This window comes from Neoarius graeffei, chromosome 1, assembly GCF_027579695.1.
Source record: "Neoarius graeffei isolate fNeoGra1 chromosome 1, fNeoGra1.pri, whole genome shotgun sequence".
Lineage (NCBI taxonomy): Eukaryota > Metazoa > Chordata > Actinopteri > Siluriformes > Ariidae > Neoarius > Neoarius graeffei.
The window spans coordinates 77,113,512-77,137,754 of record NC_083569.1 but is presented as its reverse complement, the minus strand read 5'-3'; the positions used below and the strand labels follow the sequence as shown (position 1 = coordinate 77,137,754).

Genomic DNA, 24,243 nt, shown 5'->3' with positions numbered 1-24,243 from the left:
ATATTTATTTATTGGGCGGCACAGTGGTATAGTGGTTAGCACGGTCACCTCACAGCAAGAAGGTTCAGGGTTTGAGCCCAGTGACCGATGGGGGCTTTTTGTGTGTGAAGTTTGCATGTTCTCCCGGCGTATGTGTGGGTTTCCTCTGGGTGCTCCGGTTTCCCCCAAAGACATGCAGGTTAGGTTAACTGGCTACTCTAAATTGTCCATAGGTGTGAGTGGTTGTTTCCCCAAGCCCAGAAACGGGAGGGCTGTGGCAGGAAGGGCATCTGGCGTAAAATATGCTCCAATTAATAGGACATGTAGATCAATAGGGTCCATATGGACCCCGACCTGGCAATAGTGCTGGACAAGGAGGAAGATGACGATTATAGTCATTTATTAAACTTTACTGATTGTGTGTGTTTTCAGTGCTCATGTGCATGTTTGTGTGTGTGCATGCAAAACAGTGTTATATAAAGCTGAAGTTGCCACAATTTGTCACACTTCTAACACATTTTGCTTAAAAAAACTAAAAAATAAATAGCACAAGGTCATAAAACATGCCATCAGTTTACAAGCAGCAAAAAAGCCACACTGCATAAAGTTATAATACTGTAATGGTGAAGGCACAGGGCATTCAATCTGAGGATGGGGGTTCACATCCCCACTCGGCATGTTTTAGTTGGGGAAAGTAACTGCAGGTAACAAGTGTTGCCAGGCAAAACAAGCCTCGCCCAGCAGCACTTCTTTGTTGATAATGGTAATATTTCTCAATCATCAGCTCTCAGGTTATAGTCCTATGAAAATCCATGACCTTGAGTTTAACATTTCAAAGTCATTCAAGGTCAAAGGTCATGGTGCCAAATGAAAGCCCATATGGCACTTCCTATAAGGTGATAATGGTAAATATCTGTCTACCATCAACCGTTTTCAAGTTATAGCCCTCTGAAAATCCGTGACCTTCAGTTTCACCTTTCAAGGTCACTCAAGGTCAAAGATCATGGTGCCAAATGAAAGGCCTTATGGGAGTTCCTATATGCTCATAATAGTAAACAATTGTCTATCAGCAGCCGTTTTTGAGTTATAATGGAAAATATGTTATTTTGACTGAAAGGTTGATCTTTCCAGTGACCTTAACCTTCACCTTGACCTGATTACCCCCAAAATTTAATCAGGTAATCTACAGACCTCACCTACCCTGAAAATTTGAAATCAATCAGTGCAACCGTCTAGACGCTAGATTAACACACACACACACACACACACAAAAAAAAAAAAAAATAAAACCACACAAGGTCAAAGGTCACATGCCAAATGAAAGCCCATATATGACTTCCTATATGTTGATAATGATAAACATCTCTATATCTAACCGCTGTCGAGTTATAATGGAAAATATGCAAATTTTAGCACTGACCTTGACCCCCTGACATTTGACCCCAACCGCTAAGAAAACTATGAGAGATACCCCATCATGCAGCACATCAATGGAAGCAGAATTGAAAGATGAACATTTTGGAATTAGTTTGAAGTAAATATGATGAATATGAAGGAAGATATTGTGGGGAAAAAAAAAAAAAATTTTGTGACCTTGACCAGATGACCCTCAAAACTTTGGAGGTTCTATTTGAGACCAACGCCCATCTAGCATGAAAGTTTCATGAAGATTGGTCCAGCCATTTTCCCGTAATGTTGCTAACAAAAAAAAACAAACCCCACCGAAAACAATACAATACCTCACTCCTTAGTGGACTCTGTTCCGGGCGAGGTAATTAGTTATCCTGTAGTGATATTATATCTAACCCTCTGCTGGTAAAATCGATGAGTGGCGTGCACTCTGCTTTTGATCTCTGTAGTCAGCAAGCATATTAAAGCAAGCCTCAGGCCAAATAAGAAACTGTTCAAGTCCCAAACTTTTAGTAAGATCGACAGAATCCTACTTGGATCTGAGTAACGCCATGCCACGATGTTTAATTTATTACAAAACCTCAGTCAACCCATGACATGACCCATAACTTTTTTTTTTTAAACCAACAGAGGGTTAAAATATCAGCTTGGGTAGCCACCCTGTACTACTTGCAGCAAAGCTTTCCTCAAATGGTATATACTGAGTGGGGATGCAAACCCGTGTTCTCCAACTGAAAGCCCTGTGCCTTCGTCATAACACCATTTCCATATACAGTATGGCTTTTTTGCCATTTGTAAACTGATGGCATTTGACAGTTTGGATGCCAGACGCCTTTAACAAAATGTGTTCGAAATGTGACAAACTGCAGCAACTTGATCTTGACATAACACCGTTTCATGCGCGCGTGCAGACGCACACACGTGCATGAGTAGTCATAGCAATAGTAATAATAATGATGTTCCTGTGCATGTCACATTTGCCCCTTTTCCACCAAAGCAGTTCCAGGGCTGGTTCGGGGCCAGTGCTTAGTTTGGAACCGGGTTTTCTGTTTCCACTGACAAAGAACTGGCTCTGGGGCCAGAAAAACCGGTTCCAGGCTAGCACCAACTCTCTGCTAGGCCAGAGGAAAGAACCGCTTACGTCAGCGGGGGGCGGAGTTGTTAAGACCAACAACAAGACCGCAAAAGATCGCCATTTTTAACCGACGAGAAGCAGCAGCTGTACAAACGCGAAGTCATCCATTATTATTGTTGTTGTTGCTGCTTCTTCCGTGTTGTTTTTGCTTCGATATTCGCGCCAAGGTTTATGCAAATGTAGCGACGTAACTGACGTATACAGCGACGTAATGACGTATACAGCGACGTAACTGACGTATACAGCGACGTAACTGACGTATACAGCGACGTAACTGACGTGTATTCCCTTAGCACCGTGAGCTATGGAAAAGCAAACTGGTTCTCAGCAGGCTCGCAAGTTGAACGAGTTGTGAACCAGCACCAGCACTGACCCCAAACCAGCCCTGGAACTGATTTGGTGGAAAAGGGGTAATTGATGACTTCATGGTGGTTTCATGCGGTATCGCCATGACGACCAGCTGTCATGAAACACAAACTACTGATACCAAAAGCGAGCAGAGTTAAGTCAACTCTAGTCAAGGCAGTACTATGCAGTGGAAAAGGGCCATCGGGTTTAACAACACAGCAACAATTTCACACTTTCTTCTGTTTAAAGCAGAGAATTTTTAGAACCCAAACTAAAACACGATGATCCTTACATAGGCAAGTTTGTGATCTCACAGAACGCCCCCAATGGCTTTGGGCCAATCTCATGCAATATGCAATTGATCAGAGGAAGTAGATGAATAATTTACATGCAAACATTTACTACATTGAGTGCTAGCTCAAATAAATATGCAGCGGAGATGCAAATGGAGACCTGAATAATTAAAACCCTGCATGTGTCTACCTATGACAGATAAGTGGTTTACATCAGAAATAAAAAAAATACGCCAGGGCATGGGCCAGAAGAAAAGTAATCAATGATGGGGTGGTGTGATGCAGTTTGACCTGACACTTGATGAAAACACCCACACACACTATATCAATGTCTAGTAGAAGTAAGTGAAGGCAAGTAGATGCATGTTACAATCACTAAGACACTGAATCAAAACTGATAAAGCTCTTTAGATAAATAGTGACCAGCCAAAAAAAAAAAAAAAAATGCATTTAATTGCCTTGACTTACTACGAGAACGCTTCCTTTCAGTAGTGTCTCTGTGGACGTACCTGTGGGGGTAGAAGGTGTGCAGGAAGGGGAGCTTTGGGAAGGGGCTCCTCAAGCTTCTCGACTGGGGATTTATCCTTCTCCTGCTCCTCACAGGAACTCTCAGAAGTGGCCGAGGCCGATCTGAAGACACAACGACAAATCAGGCTCTCGTACCAGTAGCACAGGATGGTTAAACGGCTTCATACACGATATCAAACATTTTACTGTCCTAATAATTAACATTTGAACGTTGTGCATAACTGGAATGAAGAGATTACTTTTTTAGGTTGGCTTCATTCTTGGTGGCCACAGAGGTCTTCTTCTGCACCTTTTTGGTTGGATTTTTCTTTTTCACAGGATTACTCAACTCAACTTTGTGAGCCTGAAATACAAGAACGTGAGGCGTTAGCGCGCACTGTTTAACATAGGAGATTTTCCCTCAAAGTTAGGACTTTCGGGGCTTTTCACTGACATCACAGGTTTGTTTTTTACTCAGTGTCCACCGTATTGCCGTGCAAACAAAAACAGCCGCAAGAGTTAATAATGAAAATTGAGACGACTGCAGTCAGTACAGTCTCTCTGAAACGATTAAAATGTATCTTATACCAGCAGATCACATTATATCCAAAAGCTGAAACATGTAAGCATCACAGATTCATATAATTTATCCACAAAGGTATTTATTGATTCTGCACACACGTGCTCCGTCTGTGCGTGTGCACGCTTTTGTGCGCACGCGTGTTCACCATTTCAGATGGGTTAAATGCAGAGGAGGAATTTCTCTGTGCTTGAGTGCGCATGTGACAAAAATAAAGGCTTCTTCTTCTTAAAATTTACCCACAAATGTATTTGCTCCATTTGAAAAGTATTCGGCAAACCAGCTACCAGATTTGGGACACAACGACATCCTGAACTGTTTAGTATTTGGACTTCTAAATACACCGAAGATGCTAAAGGCAGACAAAATTACAGATGCCTACCAATATTTTGAGACAGGGTTGTTGTTGTTTTTTTTAATCAGAATGTTATGGCAAATTCCCGATAAAGAAAAATACCTTATTATGACAAAGATAAGCTCAGACATGGACTTGTAACAGTAATAAACAAGCCAGGGCCTAGATCTAGCATATTTTATAGTGTTTAGTCTACATCATCAGTACATAAACATGTTGCGAGTCTCGCCAAGTACTGGTCTAATAAAATATATTGCGTCCAAAGAATACATTTTAATGTTGCAGAGCTTTCACACTAACCTGATATAAAATGTTCTCCACGCACACACAGGAATGCTTTGTTGGCATCCAGTCTTCCTGTTTAACTGCAGCTTGCCATTTTTCTGATCTTTCTGGGTCCGAACCAGGCTTATCCCCACGTCTGTTATTACATCCGAAAGCACTACAGGTCTCTGGCGCTGTTCTTTTAGATTCAACTTCTACAAGTTTATCTGTAGATGTTTACTGAATTGGGCTTACAATCACTCATGTACACTTGTGCCAGTCGTTATCAAATGCAAAGCTTGGCCAGATAAACAAATCCGCAGTTACGATGACGCCATGTGAAAGGCCCCATTCAGACCTGTAACTTTACACATGAACAACCCTCAGGAGACCCCAGGCTTAAAGTAACGATCAGACATAACTGAAACCTAGAAAAGGTGTTTTAGACCACAGTGAACTAGCCCATAAGAGTAATCAGCATATGAAAAGAACTCACCAGAAAACTGAGGTTCAATAAGAATCTGTGACTACGTTTACATGCACATCCAAATCGAGCTGCTGTCGGTAATCGAGCTGAAGGTCCCAGCAGGGTGCCAGAGAAATCCAATCGTACATGCACACAACTGAAATCGGGCTATTGTGTGAGGTGCATTGTGCACCCGAGCCACAGGTGGCGCAACACGCCCCATCGTGTTGGTACACTTCCGGTTGTCATCATGAAGAAGAGCTATTCAAGAGTGTAAACAAAGTTATCAGTTCCGTGTTCTCCATTGCGCGTTTTTCTCCCATCCATGAATTTTAATATATTCAACTCCTTAAGCTGAATGAGCATGAACTCTGTCTCCTCATTGCTCCAGAAGTGCACGTTTCTGCTTGCCTGTGGCAGTGGGGGCGTGGTCAAGCGCCGGTCTGTGACAGGAGGGCGGAGCCAGGGAAGGTGAGTGGCAGAATTACTACACCTGACGGTAATTAACCTGTGTTTGTGTGTCTTCCCAGTAGCCGCGCCCTATTTAAGGAGGCAGAGGGAGAGCAGAGGGGACAGCTCATCCCGGGACTAGAACATAGCGCGCGCGCGCGTGCATGCGTGTGTGTTTTTCTCTCAAGAATAAAAGTAGGCTGTTAAACTGAAAAGTCTGACAATAAAAAGCCTATTAGTACCAGAAGCTTTGTCCTGCCGTCCTCTGTGCTCCACCCACACTTCAGAGAGCTCTACATCGCCATTTTCTCTTCTTCGTTTGTTCCTCCTGACCTCTTCTGCTGCTCGCTACTGCTGTTGTCATGCCGACCGAGGCTGTTGTGTTTCCCGCTTGTGGTCTCGTCACTCGTCACTTCCAGAAGTAGCTCGACAACTAGCTCGATAGGGTATACATGCACAAAGTAGCTCGGCAGAAATCGCATAAACTAGGTCGTGTAGCTCGATTCCGAGAAATCAAGTTCGGTTCAATTTCAGCCGAATTAAGGTGTATACATGGCATTTTGAACTTCGATTTCAGTCGAGCAACGGCAGAAATTCGATTCTCTCTATGTGCATGTAAACGTAGTGAGTGAGCAGAGTGAAGGAGTACAGAAAAGCTGTGTTCACATATATACCGGTACGATAGTGGTATAACTGTATCGATACAAAGTATACCGGTACAGTTTAGTGCATCTGTCCACACTAGCGAGAAATGTTTGCGGTTTTCTTTCACGGTAGTTGAAATGCGCGTGCGCGAAATGTTTCCGTGGTTACCGAGTAACTTCCTTCCGAGAATATGGCAGATGAAACAACGTGTGTGTGCTTTTTGTTGTCAATGTACAGTCTGTATTTCTGGTGGTCATTTATTCAGTCGAATCGTATAAAACGCGCGAGGCAGTTGAGAAAGACTCGTACGTGTACCCCTCAACTGTTCCTGGCATCGCTCATCTCCCCAAAGCTCCAACAAACACATAACTTTGTCTTTGCTCCATGTAGCTCCACGGTCGTTTTGAGCCATTTTGTCGTTTTATTTACAGCTGGAAAGCACGTGCGTATTGTATTGTATGAATAACCTGGAAGAAGTAGGAATGGTTCATTGCGCATGCGCATTATATTTGTATCGATACAGAACCGCTTCATCTGTCCACACTACAGCGAAGCGCTACAGTACCGATACTGTACCGGTACGAAACCCATACATTTGTGGGTTTCGTACCGATACAGTTATGCCACTACAGGACCAGTATAGTTGCTAGTGTGGACAGGTGTTGCGGTACGAAAGTAGTATCGTATCGGTACAAAATCCCTAGTGTGGACAGGGTATAAGTGTGCTCTTCTTGTAAATGTTTAATAAGGAACACCCACACCAAACCCACAACTTCTGCCTTTTACCTTTTAGTGGTTGATTTAAATTAAAAGTTGCTCACCCTGGCTGAAGAACAGCTTTGAGCAAAGCAGACTTTGTACAAATGTGACTTGTGGCTAAAGACCAACTTGTACAGTTTTCTTGGTCGTACAAACTCTCACATAAACTCCTATGTAAAACGGAGTATCATGTTCATAGACTGCAACCTATTTGTACTAGCATGAAAGCGTTTAAGTTGGTCTGGATAAGACCATCTGCTAAACGTTGCAAAAACATCTGTCTAAAGTCTGCCCAGCTCACACAGCACCGATTTTACCAACAAAAATACACCATAGTGTTCTGACACACATTAACAACTTACTCGCCTGACATCATTACCATCAGCAGCAGCATCGAACTGAAGCGTCACAAAACACTGAGATACAGCCTAGTCGAGCACATGATGAAAAGATGAGGCAATGCTCACAACACCGTGCAAAGGTCACACCACCAGAGACCAGACTTACGTTAGTGATGTCTATAAACGCAGTTCTCTTCTTCGGAGCCCCTTGAGGAGGAGAGGATGATCGCTTGACATGAGGGCCATCCTCCTGTAACACACAGATTCGTGTCAAAGTGCACCAATGTCAAAGAAAAGGAAATATTAGTGTGTAGTCTTTACCTTACTTCAATCACTGCTACTGTAACTTGGGGAAGTCAAGGCCTACATGAAACATTCTACTACTACTATATGAAATATGCTATGACTGTAACTTGAGGAAGTCAAGGGGATCCCATGGCCTAAAAGTTAGAGAAGCAACATTGGGAACAACCAAAAAGTTGCTGGTTCAATTCCCTGGACCAGCAGGAATGGCTGAAGTGCCCCCAACTGCTCCCTGGGCTGCCCCCACTGGTATGTCAGGGTCCTGTTGTACATCGCTCAGGGTAAGAGCATCTGCTAAATGTGTATCCTGTAATGTAATGTAACTTCTGTACGTACTATTTGGCCAAATTTGCATCCGCTTGAGGCCATGGGGACCATAAGGTTGCCAGTTCTATTCCCTGAACCAGCAGGAATGGCTGAAGTGCCCTTGAGCAAGGCACCTAACCCCCAACTGCCCCCCAGGCTGCTCTGGGTATGTTGTACATCTGCTAACGTAACGTATAGACCATTTGTACATGTCACATGTCCCAAGACCCTCTCCGATTTAGCTGTGTCCGCCATCTTTGTGGAATAGCATATGCATAGCAACAAGTACCTTAAAGGAACAGTCCACCGTACTTCCATAATGAAATATGCTCTTATCTGAATTGAGACGAGCTGCTCCGTACCTCTCCGAGCTTTGCGCGACCTCCCAGTCAGTCAGACGCGCTGTCACTCCTGTTAGCAATGTAGCTAGGCTCAGTATGGCCAATGGTATTTTTTGGGGCTGTAGTTAGATGCGACCAAACTCTTCCACGTTTTTCCTGTTTACATAGGTTTATATGACCAGTGATATGAAACAAGTTCAGTTACACAAATTGAAACGTAGCGATTTTCTATGCTATGGAAAGTCCGCACTATAATGACAGGCGTACTAACACCTTCTGCGCGCTTCGGCAGCGCATTGATACGGAGCTCAGATATCAATGCGCTGCCGAAGCGCGCAGAAGGTGTTAGTACGCCTGTCATTATAGTGCGGACTTTCCATAGCACAGAAAATCGCTACGTTTCAATTTGTGTAACTGAACTTGTTTCATATCACTGGTCATATAAACCTATGTAAACAGGAAAAACGTGGAAGAGTTTGGTCGCATCTAACTACAGCCCCAAAAAATACCATTGGCCATACTGAGCCTAGCTACATTGCTAACAGGAGTGACAGCGCATCTGACTGCGTCTGACTGACTGGGACGTCGCGCAAAGCTCGGAGAGGTACGGAGCAGCTCGTCTCAATTCAGATAAGAGCATATTTCATTATGGAAGTACGGTGGACTGTTCCTTTAATATAAAATGCCGCAAATTTGTGCAATTATCAGCTGCTCGAACAATTCTGTTAAGGCTGGAGTCAGATTGTTTAGTTTACCCATTGTTAAAATGCCAGAAAGACCCCAAATGGAAGATCTAACCCATAGACGACAGAGACAGTGGCTTGCAAATCTGAACAGATCGGACATAAAAAGAGACCAGCTACAAATATGTATGAGTATGTGCAGATAATTTCGTAAAGGGCAAGTTTATATTTCTACCGTTTATGTAAACCGTAGACAAAATATATATGAAGATGCGACATACTGGAAGTGATGTACATGTAAGTGCTACTCCAATTTATATTGCAGTTACCGTACAAATGCATAGCACAAAGCCCCAGTAAAATGTAGGTAGTTGAGCTAGGTAAAACGTTGCCTTAGAAGACGTCAATAATTAGGATGTTTTTTTTAGTTTGTGTTTTGTGTAAAATTTGCCCATATCAGGAACCTACTAGATTCTTACAGTAAACTTGCGCTAAACAATAAATGATAGCGTACATCAGTTGGTACCAGTGACGAAGCTAGTAGTTAACACCAGGTAATTCACGATATCTGTGTAATTCACACTCGGCCGCATCCGTACATCATCTTCAAACTCTACAACATTGCTGTACGGATCCACCCCTGAATATTCTTTTATCTTTTCCCTGTACCTGACCTTGTCACTATGACTCAATTCGTGATATATTTGCGAAAAGTTACAGTTCACTAATGTACTCTCCTCGGTCATCATGGATACTATACCACAAAGACGGCGGACACAAAATCGGACAGCATCATGGGAGATTCGTGACGCAAGTGCAAATGGTCTATTGATTACTGAGCTGTATCCAACTCGATTAGCACCAACACATTTGAAATCGATCCATGCTGAAAATTCCAGCATGATCTGACCAGCTACCAAAACATGGTCAAACTGGTAGAAAGAAACTGGTTTCTGATGCTATTGTGTGAAAAGAAAATAAGAAGAAAATAAAACCCAAGGGGATTAGAAAATCCATCCATCCATTATCTGTAGCTGCTTATCCTGTCCTACAGGGTTGCAAGCTGGAGCCTATCCCAGCTGACTATGGGTGAGAGGCGGGGTACACCCTGGACAAGTCGCCAGGTCATCACAGGGCTGACACAGAGACACTCAACCATTTCAGACTCACATTTCACACCTCGGTCAGTACTTTCAAGACCTCGGTCACAGTATTTCACGATACAGACCTCCCAGCTGGTAAATAACATACATACATACATACACACACACACACATATATATATCTCCCCATCCATAACTGCTTATCCTGTGCAGGGTTGTAGGCAAGCTAGAGCCTATCCCAGCAGACTATGGGTGAGAGGCAGGGTACACCCCGGTCAAGTCGCCAGGTTATTGCAGGGCTGACACATATGCCCCTTTTCCACCAAAGCAGTTCCAGGGCTGGTTCGGGGCCAGTGCCTAGTTTGGAACCGGGTTTTCTGTTTCCACTGACGAAAAACTGACTCTGGGGCCAGAAAAAACGGTTCCAGGCTAGCACCAACTCTCTGCTGGGCCAGAGGAAAGAACCGCTTATGTCAGCGGGGGGGCGGAGTTGTTAAGACCAACAACAATAACAAGACCGCGAAAGATCGCCATTTTTAAGCGACGAGAAGCAGCAGCTGTACAAACGCGAAGTCATCCATTATTATTATTATTGCTGCTGCTTCTTCTTCCGTGTTGTTTTTGCTTTGATATTCGCGCCAAGGTTTAAGTAAACGTAGGGCCGTAACTGATGTATACAGCAACGTAATTACGTGGCTTCCCTTAGCACCGCGAGCTATGGAAAAGCAAACTGGTTCTCAGCTGGCTCGCAAGTTGAACGAGTTGTGAACCAGCACCGGCACTGGCCCCGAACCAGCCCTGGAACTAATTTGGTGGAAAAGGGGTAATAGAGACTCACACCTACGGTCAATTTAGAGTCACTAGTTAACCTAACCTGCATGTCTTTGGACTGTGGGGGAAACCGGAGCACCCGGAGGAAACCCACGCAGACACAGGGAGAACATGCAAACTCCGCACATAAAGGCCCTGTCGGCTGCTGGGCTCGAACCCAGGACCTTCTTGCTGTGAGGCGACAGTGCTAACCACTACACCACCGTGCTGCCCCGATTAGAAAATCTCAAACAGCAATTTTTCACCAATTTAGTGAAGCTGGTAAAAGTGTCCCAGTTTGAGTAGCTGGGCCTGGGCTTTGTTCAGATCAAGCTTGAATGTTTCTAGTGCATCAAACCTACCACATTCTCTGAGCCTTTATTGTGGAGCTTTGGGATTTTGCTGACAGTCGGCTTCTTTCCTCTTGAAAAAGGCATCTTGTTGTTTTCTCCCTTTGCTTGAAACTGAAAGAGTAAAGATGATGTATTACTGCAGTCCACTGGAAGTGAATGGAGCTCAAGAATAAATTATACTTCCTGGTGAATGTGCGTGCATGCAGTGATGTCAAGTCAGGCTGGATACACAGTCAGAACAAACTGGTCTGCACAAAAGGCTGATCACTGAGCTACAAAATAACACAAGGCGAGTCCAGTGCACAGCTACTGACCAACTCTCTCCACCTTCCCCTCTCACTCAGAGTCTCACTGATACACATGTGCAGTCAGCATTAAGGGAAAAGTACCGCAAAGAACGACTTACCTGCGTCCAGCGAATTAAAATCACCCAATAAGTTTCAACATAAATCAAATCAAACAGATCCTTTCAATGATTTTCTTTTGTTTTGGTTTGTTTTTCCCTAAAAGCGCTTTTTGAAACACTGTACATTTACCAGCGTGCATCTGAAATCTGCACGCACGCGCTGATTGGACGAGACCTGCAGCCAGCCGACCAATCAACGTGTCCCGGAGATGCAGCGCCAATGGGCGGAGTTTGTAAAATTTTCAAAATCCGACAATAACCAATAGGAATCGACATGTGTCGCTGTTTTCATTTATGCGGAAGTGGCTCCGGCGGTCTGCTTCATGGGAATGGAATTTCCGTTCATGACTGCTACCACATTTATAAAACCTTCAAGTTTTTTTTTTTGGAGGAACTATTACATTTCAAATCATTATTATAAGATTTGCAGATTACTTTCTATTAGAAAAAGCAAGAAAATTTATACAAGTGTAGTAATTAAGAGGACTATTTTAATTTTTTTAAACCTCTGCTAACTGTGTGCAATTTGAATTATGGGCAAATACTGGAAATTACCATATATATATATATATATATATATATATATATGGGCGGCACGGTGGTGTAGTGGTTAGCACTGTCGCCTCACAGCAAGAAGGTCCGGGTTCGAGCCCCGTGGCCAGCGAAGGCCTTTCTGTGTGGAGTTTGCATGTTCTCCCTGTGTCCGCGTGGGTTTCCCCCACAGTCCAAAGTCATGCAGGTTAGGTTAACTGGTGACTCTAACTTGACCGTGAGTGTGACTGGTTGTCTGTGTCTATGTGTCAGCCCTGTGATGACCTGGCGACTTGTCCAGGGTGTACCCCGCCTCTCGCCCATAGTCAGCTGGGATAGGCTCCAGCTTGCCTGCGACCCTGTAGAACAGGATAAAGCAGCTAGAGATAATGAGATGAGATTTTATATATATATATATATATATATATATATATACACATAGGCAGGGTGGGCCAAAAGTAGGTATACACTGATGTGTGTACTGATAAGTGTAGACCTACTTTTGGCCCAGCGTGAGGTCTGCATGCATGCATATATGGTGGTGTAGTGATTAGCACTGTCACCTCACAGCAAGAAGGTCCTGGGTTCGAGCCCTGTGGCTGGCGAGGGCCTTTCTGTGTGGAGTTTGCATGTTCTCCCCGTGTCTGCATGAGTTTCCTCCGGGTGCTCCGGTTTCCCCCGCAGTCCAAAGACATGCAGGTTAGGCTAATTGGTGGCTCTAAATTGACCGTAGGTGTGAATGTGAGTGTGAATGGTTGTTTGTGTCTATGTGTCAGCCCTGTGATGACCTGGTGACTTGTCCAGGGTGTACCCCGCCTCTCGCCCATAGTCAACTGGGATAGGCTTTTCATCGGAGAATTCCTTCTTTGTAAAATGCTGGGGGATGTCTCTCACACCTTTTGAAATTATAACATCTGTCTTTGATATGACACCCAAAAGTAAGCTGAGGTGCATTTTGTTTCCACTGATGCTGCTTGAGATGTTTCTGCAACTTAATTGGAGTCTACCTGTGGTAAATTCAATTGACTAGACATGATTGTGGATCGCCAAGACCTGCCTATCTAAGGTCCCACAGTTGACAGTGCATGTCAGAGCAAACTCCAAGCCATAGGGTCAAAGGAATTATCTGCAGACCTCAGAAACAGGATTGTGTCAAGGCATAGATCTGGAGAAGGGTAGAAAAATTGCTGCAGCTTTACAGGTCCCAAAGAGCACAGTGGCCACCATCATTCGTAAATGGAAGAAGTTTGGAACCACCAAGAATCTTCCTAGACCTGCCGCCCAACCAAACTGAGCAATCGGAGAAGACGGGCCTTGGCCAGGGAGGTGAGCAGGAACCCAAGGGTCACTCTGACAGAGCTCCAGCATATCCTTGTGGAGATGGGAGAACCTTTAAGAAGATCAACCATCCAGGCAGCACTCCACAAATCAGGCTTTTATGGTAGAGTGGTCAGACGGAAGCCACTCCTAAGTAAAAGGCACATGACAGCCTGCTTGGAGTTTGCCAAAAGGCACCTAGAGGACTCTAAAACCATGAGAAACAAGATTCTCTGGTCTGATGAAACCAAAATTGAACGTATTGGCCTGAATACCAAGCGTCACGTCTGGAGGAAACCAGGCACCACTCATCACCTGGCTAATGCCATCTCTACAGTGAAGCATGGCGGTGGCAGCATCATGATGTGGGGATGTTTTTCAGCAGCGGAAACGGGCGACTAGTCCTGTTAGAGGAAAAAATGAATGCAGCTAAGTACACCAAGATCCTTGAAGAAAACCTGCTGTAGAGTGCTCTGGACCTCAGACTGGGGCGAAGGTTTACCTTCCAACATGACAACGACCCGAAGCACACAGCCAAGAGAACAAAGGAGTAGGTTCGGAGAAAGTCTGTGAATGTCCTTGAGTGGCCCAGCCAGAGCCCAGATATGAATCCAATTGAACATCTGTGGAAGGAGCTGGAAAGGGCTGTGTACTGATGCTCCCTATGCAGTCTGACAGAGCTTGCAAGGATATGCCAAGAGGAATGGGCAAAAATGTCCAGAAACAAGTGTGCCAAGCTCTTAGCTTCTTTCCCAAGACGCCTTAAAGCTGTAATTGCTGCCAGAGGTGCATCAACCAAGTATTAGGCTAAGGGTGTGAACAGATATGTAACCCCGAAATAACCTATTTTTGTCAGGAAAATAAAATTGCATATTTTCTAAAAACCTGCTTTCACTCTGTCATTATGGGCTATTTTGTGTAGAATTCTATGACAAAAAAAATTAACTCAATCTGTTGTAGAATAAGTCTATAATGTAATAAAACGTGGAGAAGGTGAAAGGGGTGTGCAGACTTTCCGGCTTGACTGTGTGTATGTGTGAATAAATAATACACACACACACACACACACACATATATCTGACAGCACAGTGGTGTAGTGGTTAGAACTGTTGCCTCACAGCAATAAAGTTCTGGGTTTCAAGCCCAGTGGCTGACAGGGGCCTTTCTGTGTGGAGTTTGCATGTTCTCCCCGTGTCCATGTGGGTTTCCTCCAGGTGCTCCAGTTTCCCCCACAGTCCAAAGACATGCAGGTTAGGTTAATTGGTGGCTCTAAATTGACCGTAGGTGTGAGTAGTTGTTTGTCTCTATGTGTCAGCCCTGCGATGATCTGGCGACTTGTCCAGAGTGAACCCCGCCTCTCGCCCATAGTCAGCTGGGATAGGCTCCAGCTTGCCTGCGACCCTGTAGAACAGGATAAAGCGGCTAGAGGTAATGAGATGATATATATGTTATTTACCAGCTGGGAGGTCTGTATCGTGAAATACTGTGACCGAGATCTTGAAAGTACTGAGTGAGGCCCTCTGGGCCGAGGTCAGTATTCAAGGCCGAGGTCACGGGATTTCACCATACGGACCGACCTTAAGCTGGTAAATAATATATTTATTTTTTTCTTTACCAAATTCTAACAGAAAACGAGAGCACCCAAAAGGGAAAACCGAGGCGAGCTGCCATTTTGAATCCTCATTCACGTCTGTAATGCAAATTGCTTCCTCCTCGGTATACAAGTGCACTTCCATGGCAGGAAAAAAACTACATTTTGCCACCTATGTAGTCCCCTATTTATACAAAATTGAGTCATTCAGGATTCAGCCATGTTTTTGCTCGGCGTTGGCAACAGTTACAGGTTTTTAGCTTTCTCCCAAAATGTTTTCTTTTATTTCTTCTTCCTCAGGGTAGGAAAACTCGCCTTCACTGTGAACACTGTCGTTATCGCTATCCATGCTGTAAAATGAATGCTATTCTCCTGAGAAATGCGAAAATAAATGTTGACAAAAATTGCTGCTATGTTTGTTGTTGTTGTGAACGAGCGAGTCGCCAGAGGTCCGTAACCGGGGTCCGTAACTGGGGTCCGTATCGTAGGATACAGACCCGCTCGCCAGCCAATCAGAGTGCAGGATTTGATGGAAATCAGACCGCGAAAAAAGTAAATAACAGTTATTCCAAGAAATCGAGTCGTACATGAGCTGATAGCCAACAAGGCATGTATGTAGCACTGAGTTGGCTATAAGCCATGTACGATCAGATTGAGTGGAATAACTGTTTTATTGTATCCGCATTCACTGGATTTTGAGAAACGGAGCATTTTTGTTATTTTTTGTAAATTCAGTAAATAAGAACTTGATACAAAATGTCCAACAAAATCATTCCCACTTAGAATGTAAACAAATCGGTGAAATGACAGTAGCAATTTGTGAAAACTGAGATAATAATTTTTTATATATATATATATATATATATATATATATATATATATATATATATATATATATGAGAGAGAGAGAAAGAAGATAAACTTTATTCATCCCTCGGTGGGGAAATTTACAAAAGATTACAAGCATCTTCATAACCCCTACAGTTCAAAGACATGCGGTGAGGTTAACATGGGGCGGTTTTGGGCTGAAATGCCCTTGAGCAAGGCACCTAACCCCCAACTGCTCCCCGGGCGCTGGAGCATAGCTGCCCACTGCTCTGGGTATGTGTGTGTACTCATTGCTCACTTGTGTGTATGTATGCATGTGTTGACTGCTTCAGATGGGTTAAATGCAGAGGAGGAATTTCAAGTCAAGTCAAGTTTATTTGTATAGCGCTTTTAACAATAAACATTGTCGCAAAGCAGCTTTACAGAATTTGAACAACTTAAAACATGAGCTAATTTTGTCCCTAATCTATCCCCAATGAGCAAGCCTGTGGCGACGGTGGCAAGGAAAAACTCCCTCAGATGACATGAGGAAGAAACCTCGAGAGGAACCAGACTCAAAAGGGAACCCATCCTCATTTGGGCAACAACAGACAGCATGACTATAACATTAACAGTTTTAACATGAAGTCAGTTTCGTTGATGTTATAACTCTTCATTGATGGAAACTTGAGTGCAAAACTGTTCATGACAACTGCAGTCCTAAAGTTAGCAAGTCAACTGTAGTCCTCAGCCATAAAAGCATTACTGTAAGAGTCCAGAGCATCCTCCAGGTATAACCCTCAACTGTCCTCATAGGGCCGTCCTCCACAGGAGCGATGCGATAAAACTCCGACCAGACACAGGGCACCAGGATGGATCAAGCAGGTCCGAGGGGCAGAAGAGGCCAGCATCTCAATCTCAGGACCAACATGTAACTCAGAGGGACAGATTGGGGGGGGAGAAAACACAGGTTGTTAGGTATGCCATAAAAATGATACAAGTATTAAATCTGTGTGGTAGGCTTGCAGAGATGAGAGTCTTGACATCAGGCATAATACACAACAATGGGATGTTAATATGGTTAAAAAATATGACCTGCTCTGGCTGGATGCTTGATTGGGTGATAGGAGCACACTCCTCTGCAATGATGAGATGCAGATGGGACCCTTAGGGCTGGCCAAGACAATTCAGTTACATTTCACTGTGCTTAAGTGTGCATGTGACAAAGTCATCTTCTTCTTCATTGTGTGTGTGATACTTTAGAATAGAAACATTATGCACTTTCTTTTCTTTTTTGCTTGACATTAAAACATTAATCCATTGTACAACCCCGATTCCAAAAAAGTTGGGACAAAGTACAAATTGTAAATAAAAACGGAATACAATAATTTACAAATCTCAAAAACTGATATTGTATTCACAATAGAACAGAGACAATATATCAAATGTCGAAAGTGAGACATTTTGAAATTTCATGCCAAATATTGGCTCATTTGAAATTTCATGACACCAACACATCCCAAAAAAGTTGGGACAGGGGCAATAAGAGGCTGTAAAAGTTAAAGGTACAAAAAAGGAACAGCTGGAGGACCAAATTGCAACTCATTAGGTCAATTGGCAATAGGTCATTAACATGACTGGGTATAAAAAGAGCATCTTGGAGTGGCAGCGGCTCTCAGAAGTAAAGATGGGAAGAGGATCACCAATCCCCCTAATTCTGCACCAACAAATAGTGGCGCAATATCAGAAAGGAGTTCGACAGTGTAAAATTGCAAAGAGTTTGAACATATCATCATCTACAGTGCATAATATCATCAAAAGATTCAGAGAATCTGGAAGAATCTCTGTGCATAAGGGTCAAGGCCGGAAAACCATACTGGGTGTCCGTGATCTTCGGGCCCTTAGACGGCACTGCATCACATACAGGCATGCTTCTGTATTGGAAATCACAAAATGGGCTCAGGAATATTTCCAGAGAACATTATCTGTGAACACAATTCACCGTGCCATCCACCGTTGCCAGTTAAAACTCTATAGTTCAAAGAAGAAGCCGTATCTAAACATGATCCAGAAGCGCAGACATCTTCTCTGGGCCAAGGCTCATTTAAAATGGACTGTGGCAAAGTGGAAAACTGTTCTGTGGTCCGACGAATCAAAATTTGAAGTTCTTTATGGAAATCAGGGACGCCGTGTCATTCGGACTAAAGAGGAGAAAGACAACCCAAGTTGTTATCAGCGCTCAGTTCAGAAGCCTGCATCTCTGATGGTATGGGGTTGCATTAGTGCATGTGGCATGGGCAGCTTACACATCTGGAAAGACACCATCAATGCTGAAAGGTATATCCAGGTTCTAGAGCAACATATGCTCCCATCCAGACGACGTCTCTTTCAGGGAAGATCTTGCATTTTCCAACATGACAATGCCAAACCACATACTGCATCAATTACAGCATCATGGCTGCGTAGAAGAAGGGTCCGGGTACTGAACTGGCCAGCCTACAGTCAAGATCTTTCACCCACAGAAAACATTTGGCGCATCATAAAACGGAAGATACGACAAAAAAGATCTGACAGTTGAGCAACTAGAATCCTACATTAGACAAGAATGGGTTAACATTCCTATCCCTAAACTTGAGCAACTTGTCTCCTCAGTCCCCAGACGTTTACAGACTGTTGTAAAGAGAAAAGGGGATGTCTCACAGTGGTAAACATGGCCTTGTCCCAACTTTTTTGAGATGTGTTGTTGTCATGAAATTTAAAATCACCAAATTTTTCTCTTTAAATGATACATTTTCTCAGTTTAAACATTTGATATGTCATCTATGTTCTATTCTGAATAAAATATGGAATTTTGAAACAAACCACAACATATTTGCATTCCGTTTTTATTTACAATTTGTAGTTTGTCCCAACTTTTTTGGAATTGGGGTTGTAAAATTACACTATTTCTATCTAAGCTTGATTTTTACACAAAGAACACATTTTCATTCTCTCTTCTTTTTTTTTTGGTATTTTTCTAATAATATTTCTCACACTTGCATTGCAATTGTTCCAGTTCCAGATGTGTATGATACTACACTATCTAGCCAAAAGTTTTGTGGACACTTGACCATCACACCCATATGTGATTATTGAACGTCCCATTCCAGTTTTAGTCCCTGTTTGCTGTAATAACTTCTACTGTTCTGGGAAGGCTTTCCACTAGATTGTGGAGTGTCGATGTGCAAATTCAACCACAAGACCATTAGTGAGATCAGGCACTGATGTTGGGTGAGGAAGCCTCACACATTGTCTGCACTCCAGTTCAGCAGGGTTGAGGTCAGGGCTCTGCAGGACATTCCAACATTGGCTGGCACACACACACACACACACACACACACAATACAGTGGTGCTTGAAAGTTTGTGAACCCTTTTGAATTTTCTGTATTTCTGAATAAATATGACCTAAAGCATCATCAGATTTTCACACAAGTCCTAAAAGTAGATAAAGAGAACCCAGTTAAACAAATGAGACAAAAATATTATACTTGGTCATTTAATTATTGAGGAAAATTATCCAGTATTACATATCTGTAAGTGGCAAAAGTATGTGAACCTTTGCTTTCAGTATCTGGTGTGACCCCCTTGTGCAGCAATAACTGCAACTAAACATTTCCGGTAACTGTTGATCAGTCCTGCACACCGGCTTGGAGGAATTTTAGCCCATTCCTCCGTACAGAACAGCTTCAACTCTGGGATGTTGGTGGGTTTCCTCGCATGAACTGCTCGGTTCAGGTCCTTCCACAACATTTCCATTGGATTAAGGTCAGGACTTTGACTTGGCCATTCCAAAACATTAACTTTATTCTTCTTTAACCATTCTTTGGTAGAATGACTTGTGTGCTTAGGGTCATTGTCTTGCTGCATGGCCCACCTTCTCTTGAGATTCAGTTCATGGACAGATGTCCTGACATTTTCCTTTAGAATTCGCTGGTATAATTCAGAATTCATTGTTCCATCAATGATGGCAAGCCGTGCTGGCCCAGATGCAGCAAAATAGGCCCAAGCCATGATACTACCACCACCATGTTTCACAGATGGGATAAGGTTCTTATGCTGGAATGCAGCGTTTTCCTTTCTCCAACCATAACGCTTCTCATTTCAACCAAAAAGTTCTATTTTGGTCTCATCCGTCCACAAAACATTTTTCCAATAGCCTTCTGGCTTGTCCACGTGATATAGCAAACTGCAGACAAGTAACAATGTTCTTTTTGGAGAGCAGTGGCTTTTTCCTTACAACCTTGCCATGCACGCCATTATTGGTCAGTGCTCTCCTGACGATGGACTCATGAACATTAACCAATGTGAGAGAGGCCTTCAGTTGCTTAGAAGTTACCCTGGGGTCCTTTGTGACCTCGCTGACTATTACACGCCTTGCTCTTGGAGTGATCTTTCTTGGTCGACCACTCCTGAGGAGGGTAACAATGGTCTTGAATTTCCTCCATTTGTACACAATCTGTCTGACTGTGGATTGGTGGAGTCCAAACTCTTTAGAGATGGTTTTGTAACCTTTTCCTGCCTGATGAGCATCAACAACGCTTTTTCTGAGGTCCTCAGAAATCTCCTTTGTTTGCGCCATGATACACGTCCACAAACATGTGTTGTGAAGATCAGACTTTGATAGATCCCTGTTCTTTAAATAAAACAGGGTGCCCACTCACACCTGATTGTCATACCATTGATTGAAAACACCTGACTCTAATTTCACCTTCAAATTAACTGCTAATCCTAGAGGTTCACATACTTTTGTCACTCACAGATATGTAATATTGGATCATTTTCCTCAATAAATAAATGGTCAAGTATAAGAATTTTGTCTCGTTTTTTTAACTGGGTTCTCTTTATCTACTTTTAGGACTTGTTTGAAAAACTGATGTGTAAATATATATACACACACTTTAAGAATGTCTTTGACCAAAGAAGAAGGTATTGAATCATTCTTATGGCTACGGTCCAAAGATCATTTAAAGGAATGCATTCGAAGTGTAATTACATGCGTAACACCAGATGTGTTAACACAAGTTCATCATGAGTGGGAGAGATGACGCCACGTGTGTTTCCAAAGTAATGGCAATAATGTCGAAGTTTTTTTGTAAATAAAGTTACATATTGCTAAAAAGTGTTAATTTCCTCTATGCATGGAGACTTTTGGGACTCCCAATTTTCTAACAGTGAACTAAACTACTACAATAAAACTATCGTCTGTGAAAGTAGCAATATCAAGTGAAAAGTAACAGCAAGTGTTTTTTTTTTTTTTTAAAAAAGGGCCCATATCAGCATTATAAAGTGCAGATGTGTAGTGGAGGATGTACGATGGTGGGTGTTGGGAATGGTTTGACTCGTCCAAGTGTTGGGAGTGTCAGGACACAGCAGTCAGACTGCCTCAGGGAAGAAGCTGTTGCAGTGTCTTTTGGTGATGGTGCAGATGCTCCAGTACCATCTGTCAGATGGAGGAAGGGTGAAGAGTTCATTAGAAGGGTGGGAGGGGTCATCCATAATGCTGTTGGTCTTGCAGATGCAGCATTTGTAGTAGGAGTCAGTGAAGGTTGATGGAGAGGCCCACCAATTTGTTCAGTTGTTCTGAACAGTCAATTTGCTTTCAACCATAAGACTCCAACTGGCTGAAGAGAAGTTTCTCCAGGTTTCTTATACACCATACTACAGTGCTACATCATTCTTGCTTCCACAAAACCCAGTCAGAAACACAGTGTTCATGTAAGATGTTACAAGAGAATAGGAACTTGGGAAGCTGAAACTACTTGTTAGAGCTGATACACGTTCTGCTTGGAGTCTCATCACATCGCTCCTGCGGAGGACGGCCCCATATGGACAGTTGAAAGTCACACTTGGAAGACGCTCTGGACACTTACAGTAATGCTTTTGTGGCTGAGGACTACAGTTGAGTTGCTAACTTTGGGACTGCAGCTGTCATGAACAGTTTTGCACTCAAGTTTCCATCAATGAAGAGTTAGAACATCAACGAAACTGACTTCATGTTAAAACTGTTAATGTTATAGTCATGTTGTCTGTTGTTGTCCAGGTGAGGATGGGTTCCCTTTTGGGTCTGGTTCCTCTCGAAGTTTCTTCCTCGTGTCATCTGGGGGAGTTTTTCCTTGCCACCGTCACCACGGGCTTGCTCATTGGGGATAGATTAGGGATAAAATTGGCTCATGTCTTGTAGGCCGGTAGCTGTAACACGTAGAATGCCTAGAAAATTACTTTCGTGGAAACTATCTTGGAACTACTTTCTGAAATGGTTTTTCTGGTCTCAAATATGTATCCAACTATGTGATAAAAGTTCTCCATGAGATACCTGCACATAAGTGAATAAAAATTCTATGATTGTCAGAAATAATGAATAGGTGATAGGTAATAATATTTCCTTAGATATTTCTCATTCTTTTACACTTTTTTCTCAGAGTGGCCTCATTATTTGGGGGACATTTGGGCACTTTTGTCACATGCTGAATCAATAATTTCTAGTGGAGATGTAAGTGACGGCATCTTGGTTATGATGAATAGTGCTATAACTCATTCTATTAGGCCCCTGCATAAAAATGCATATTACCCAGCAACTACCTCAAACTGTATCCATCAATAATATCATCTCTGAAAGATAAACCTATCCAGCAGGTTGTTTTCTTGTAAGAAACTTGGTGTAGTCAGCATAGCATGGTCTGTGGTAGCGGACCTCAATTGCTATACAGTCTTTTTCACGAATATGTACAAGCACGCTTTCATCTTTTTTTGCCTCGGCAGCATTTCGCAACAAACCTAGAAAAGTAAATAAAACAATATGCCTAAGTTTCATCAAATGCCAACAAAAATCACAACAAAAGAAATAGCCATGTGGTTAAATCATATCATTTTAGCCTATGAATTCTTTATTCATGAAAAAATTCAATTTTGATAAAACCTATTTAATTTGGAACAAGCTTGGGGGTTTACATCCCTCATTAGGCCTACATGTATTTAAAAGATTGGTTGGGCCAGCCATTAAGATTTTAGGACTTTTTATAGGATTTATTTTAACAACTATCTTTTTACTTACCTCCATCAACTGTCTCAGCTTTTACAAGTTTAGCTCTTGTTCTTTTACCCTTGGCTGTGATAAATCTGTCGATTTTCTTACATATTATGCAGACAGGTGGTAATATGCGGCTTTTTTCTGTACCAGACGATCCAAGCGTTGTTTCTGTTTTCCTCCTTTTGGTGTGCTGTAGTTGTTGTTGGCCAGAACCCTCTGTTCTAGATCGTAATAGTTTTGGAGAGGAAATCCTCTGTTGAGCCGACTCAGCTTTGGCTGTCTGCCTCTTTCTAGCGGTAGCTATTCGCTTCTTGTCGACAAACCATCGATAACAAGTAGGATGAAAGCCTGTACCGCTCGGTAGATCTTCACATTCGAGATGTTGTAGTGGTTCAGTGTTCTCGACAATTGTCCGCTCAATCCCGTCAGTTTCCTTCCAGTCAGAACAACATTTACAGAATGTATCCCACCTCTTTTTCGAAAACGGTTCAGACTCTTCATTTCCAACTGACGGGAGGTGCATAAGACATTTATACTTTGCTGCAGAAGGGGTTTTTTGGCGATTTTCTCTCTCCACGCTGCCCTCCGTGGGCGCAGCCATCTTTGTTTATACTATGTCACGGCCTACTTAGGCGCTCGCTCATTGGCTGGAAAGCTGACCTAGATTACTCTTCATCGCGCTAATTTTGAATATTTCAAGGTGCTATAACTATCAGTGTGTGTGGTTTTGAATGGAGAACTTTTTATTCTACGTTCTAAATATCGTTATCAATCATTCTACGTAAAAATTATGTAGTTCCACGAGATGTGCCACGAGAGTGAAATATACAAGTTACAGCTGCCAGCCTATTGGGTCATTCAGATTCTATAAAGCTGCTTTGGGACAATGTCTATTGTTAAAAGTGCTATACAAACAAACTTGACTTGACTTGACACGCTAGCCATTCTTTACTGATTTGAAATAAAACACTAAGAAGAAGAAGACTACTTTATTGGTTACACGTACACTCAAGCACACAGTGAAATTCATCCTCTGCATTTAACCCATCAGAAGCAGTGAACACACACATGCGAGCAATGAGCGCACACACAC

The 24,243-nt window shown here is 42.8% G+C and overlaps 2 protein-coding genes across 4 annotated transcripts in view; both read right to left on the bottom strand.

Annotated features, from left to right (window-relative positions):
* The window catches only part of ccnb3 (cyclin B3), a 52,172-nt gene extending 40,168 nt beyond the window's left edge, over positions 1-12,004 (bottom strand). Inside the window, exons 1-5 of the mRNA XM_060930209.1 lie at positions 11,838-12,004; positions 11,441-11,542; positions 7,699-7,782; positions 3,933-4,036; positions 3,675-3,795 (exon numbers count right to left, since the gene is read on the bottom strand). Of these exons, the coding sequence (XP_060786192.1) occupies positions 3,675-3,795; positions 3,933-4,036; positions 7,699-7,782; positions 11,441-11,515 (384 nt within the window). The 5' untranslated portion in view covers positions 11,516-11,542; positions 11,838-12,004. The remainder of the gene's footprint in view (positions 1-3,674; positions 3,796-3,932; positions 4,037-7,698; positions 7,783-11,440; positions 11,543-11,837) is intronic.
* A 7,045-nt stretch (positions 12,005-19,049) lies between these two features.
* On the bottom strand, positions 19,050-23,733 carry LOC132888868 (uncharacterized). 3 transcript variants are annotated; one of them, XR_009654980.1, is made up of 3 exons: positions 23,175-23,733; positions 22,703-22,897; positions 19,050-19,432 (listed from the first exon to the last, which is right to left on the bottom strand). XR_009654980.1 is itself a non-coding variant. In XM_060924974.1 (2 exons), exons 1-2 carry the CDS (start codon positions 23,671-23,673, stop codon positions 19,365-19,367), a joined length of 567 nt encoding a protein of 188 aa, XP_060780957.1. In that variant the 5' UTR covers positions 23,674-23,733; the 3' UTR covers positions 19,050-19,364. The 3 variants fall into 3 exon arrangements, 2 of the variants coding, with proteins under 2 accessions (XP_060780957.1, XP_060780950.1); XM_060924974.1 differs by lacking the exon at positions 22,703-22,897; XM_060924967.1 differs by lacking the exon at positions 19,050-19,432 and having other exon boundaries at positions 21,074-22,897.
* Positions 23,734-24,243: the final 510 nt, after the last annotated feature.

Excerpts from the sequence above, each read along its gene's own strand:
- LOC132888868 (XM_060924967.1), bottom strand. The coding sequence starts at position 23,673 with ATGCACCTCCCGTCAGTTGGAAATGAAGAGTCTGAACCGTTTTCGAAA. Across the intron at positions 22,898-23,174 it reads AGCTGAGACAGTTGATGGAG|GTTTGTTGCGAAATGCTGCC; the intron begins GTAAGTAAAAAG and ends TTACTTTTCTAG.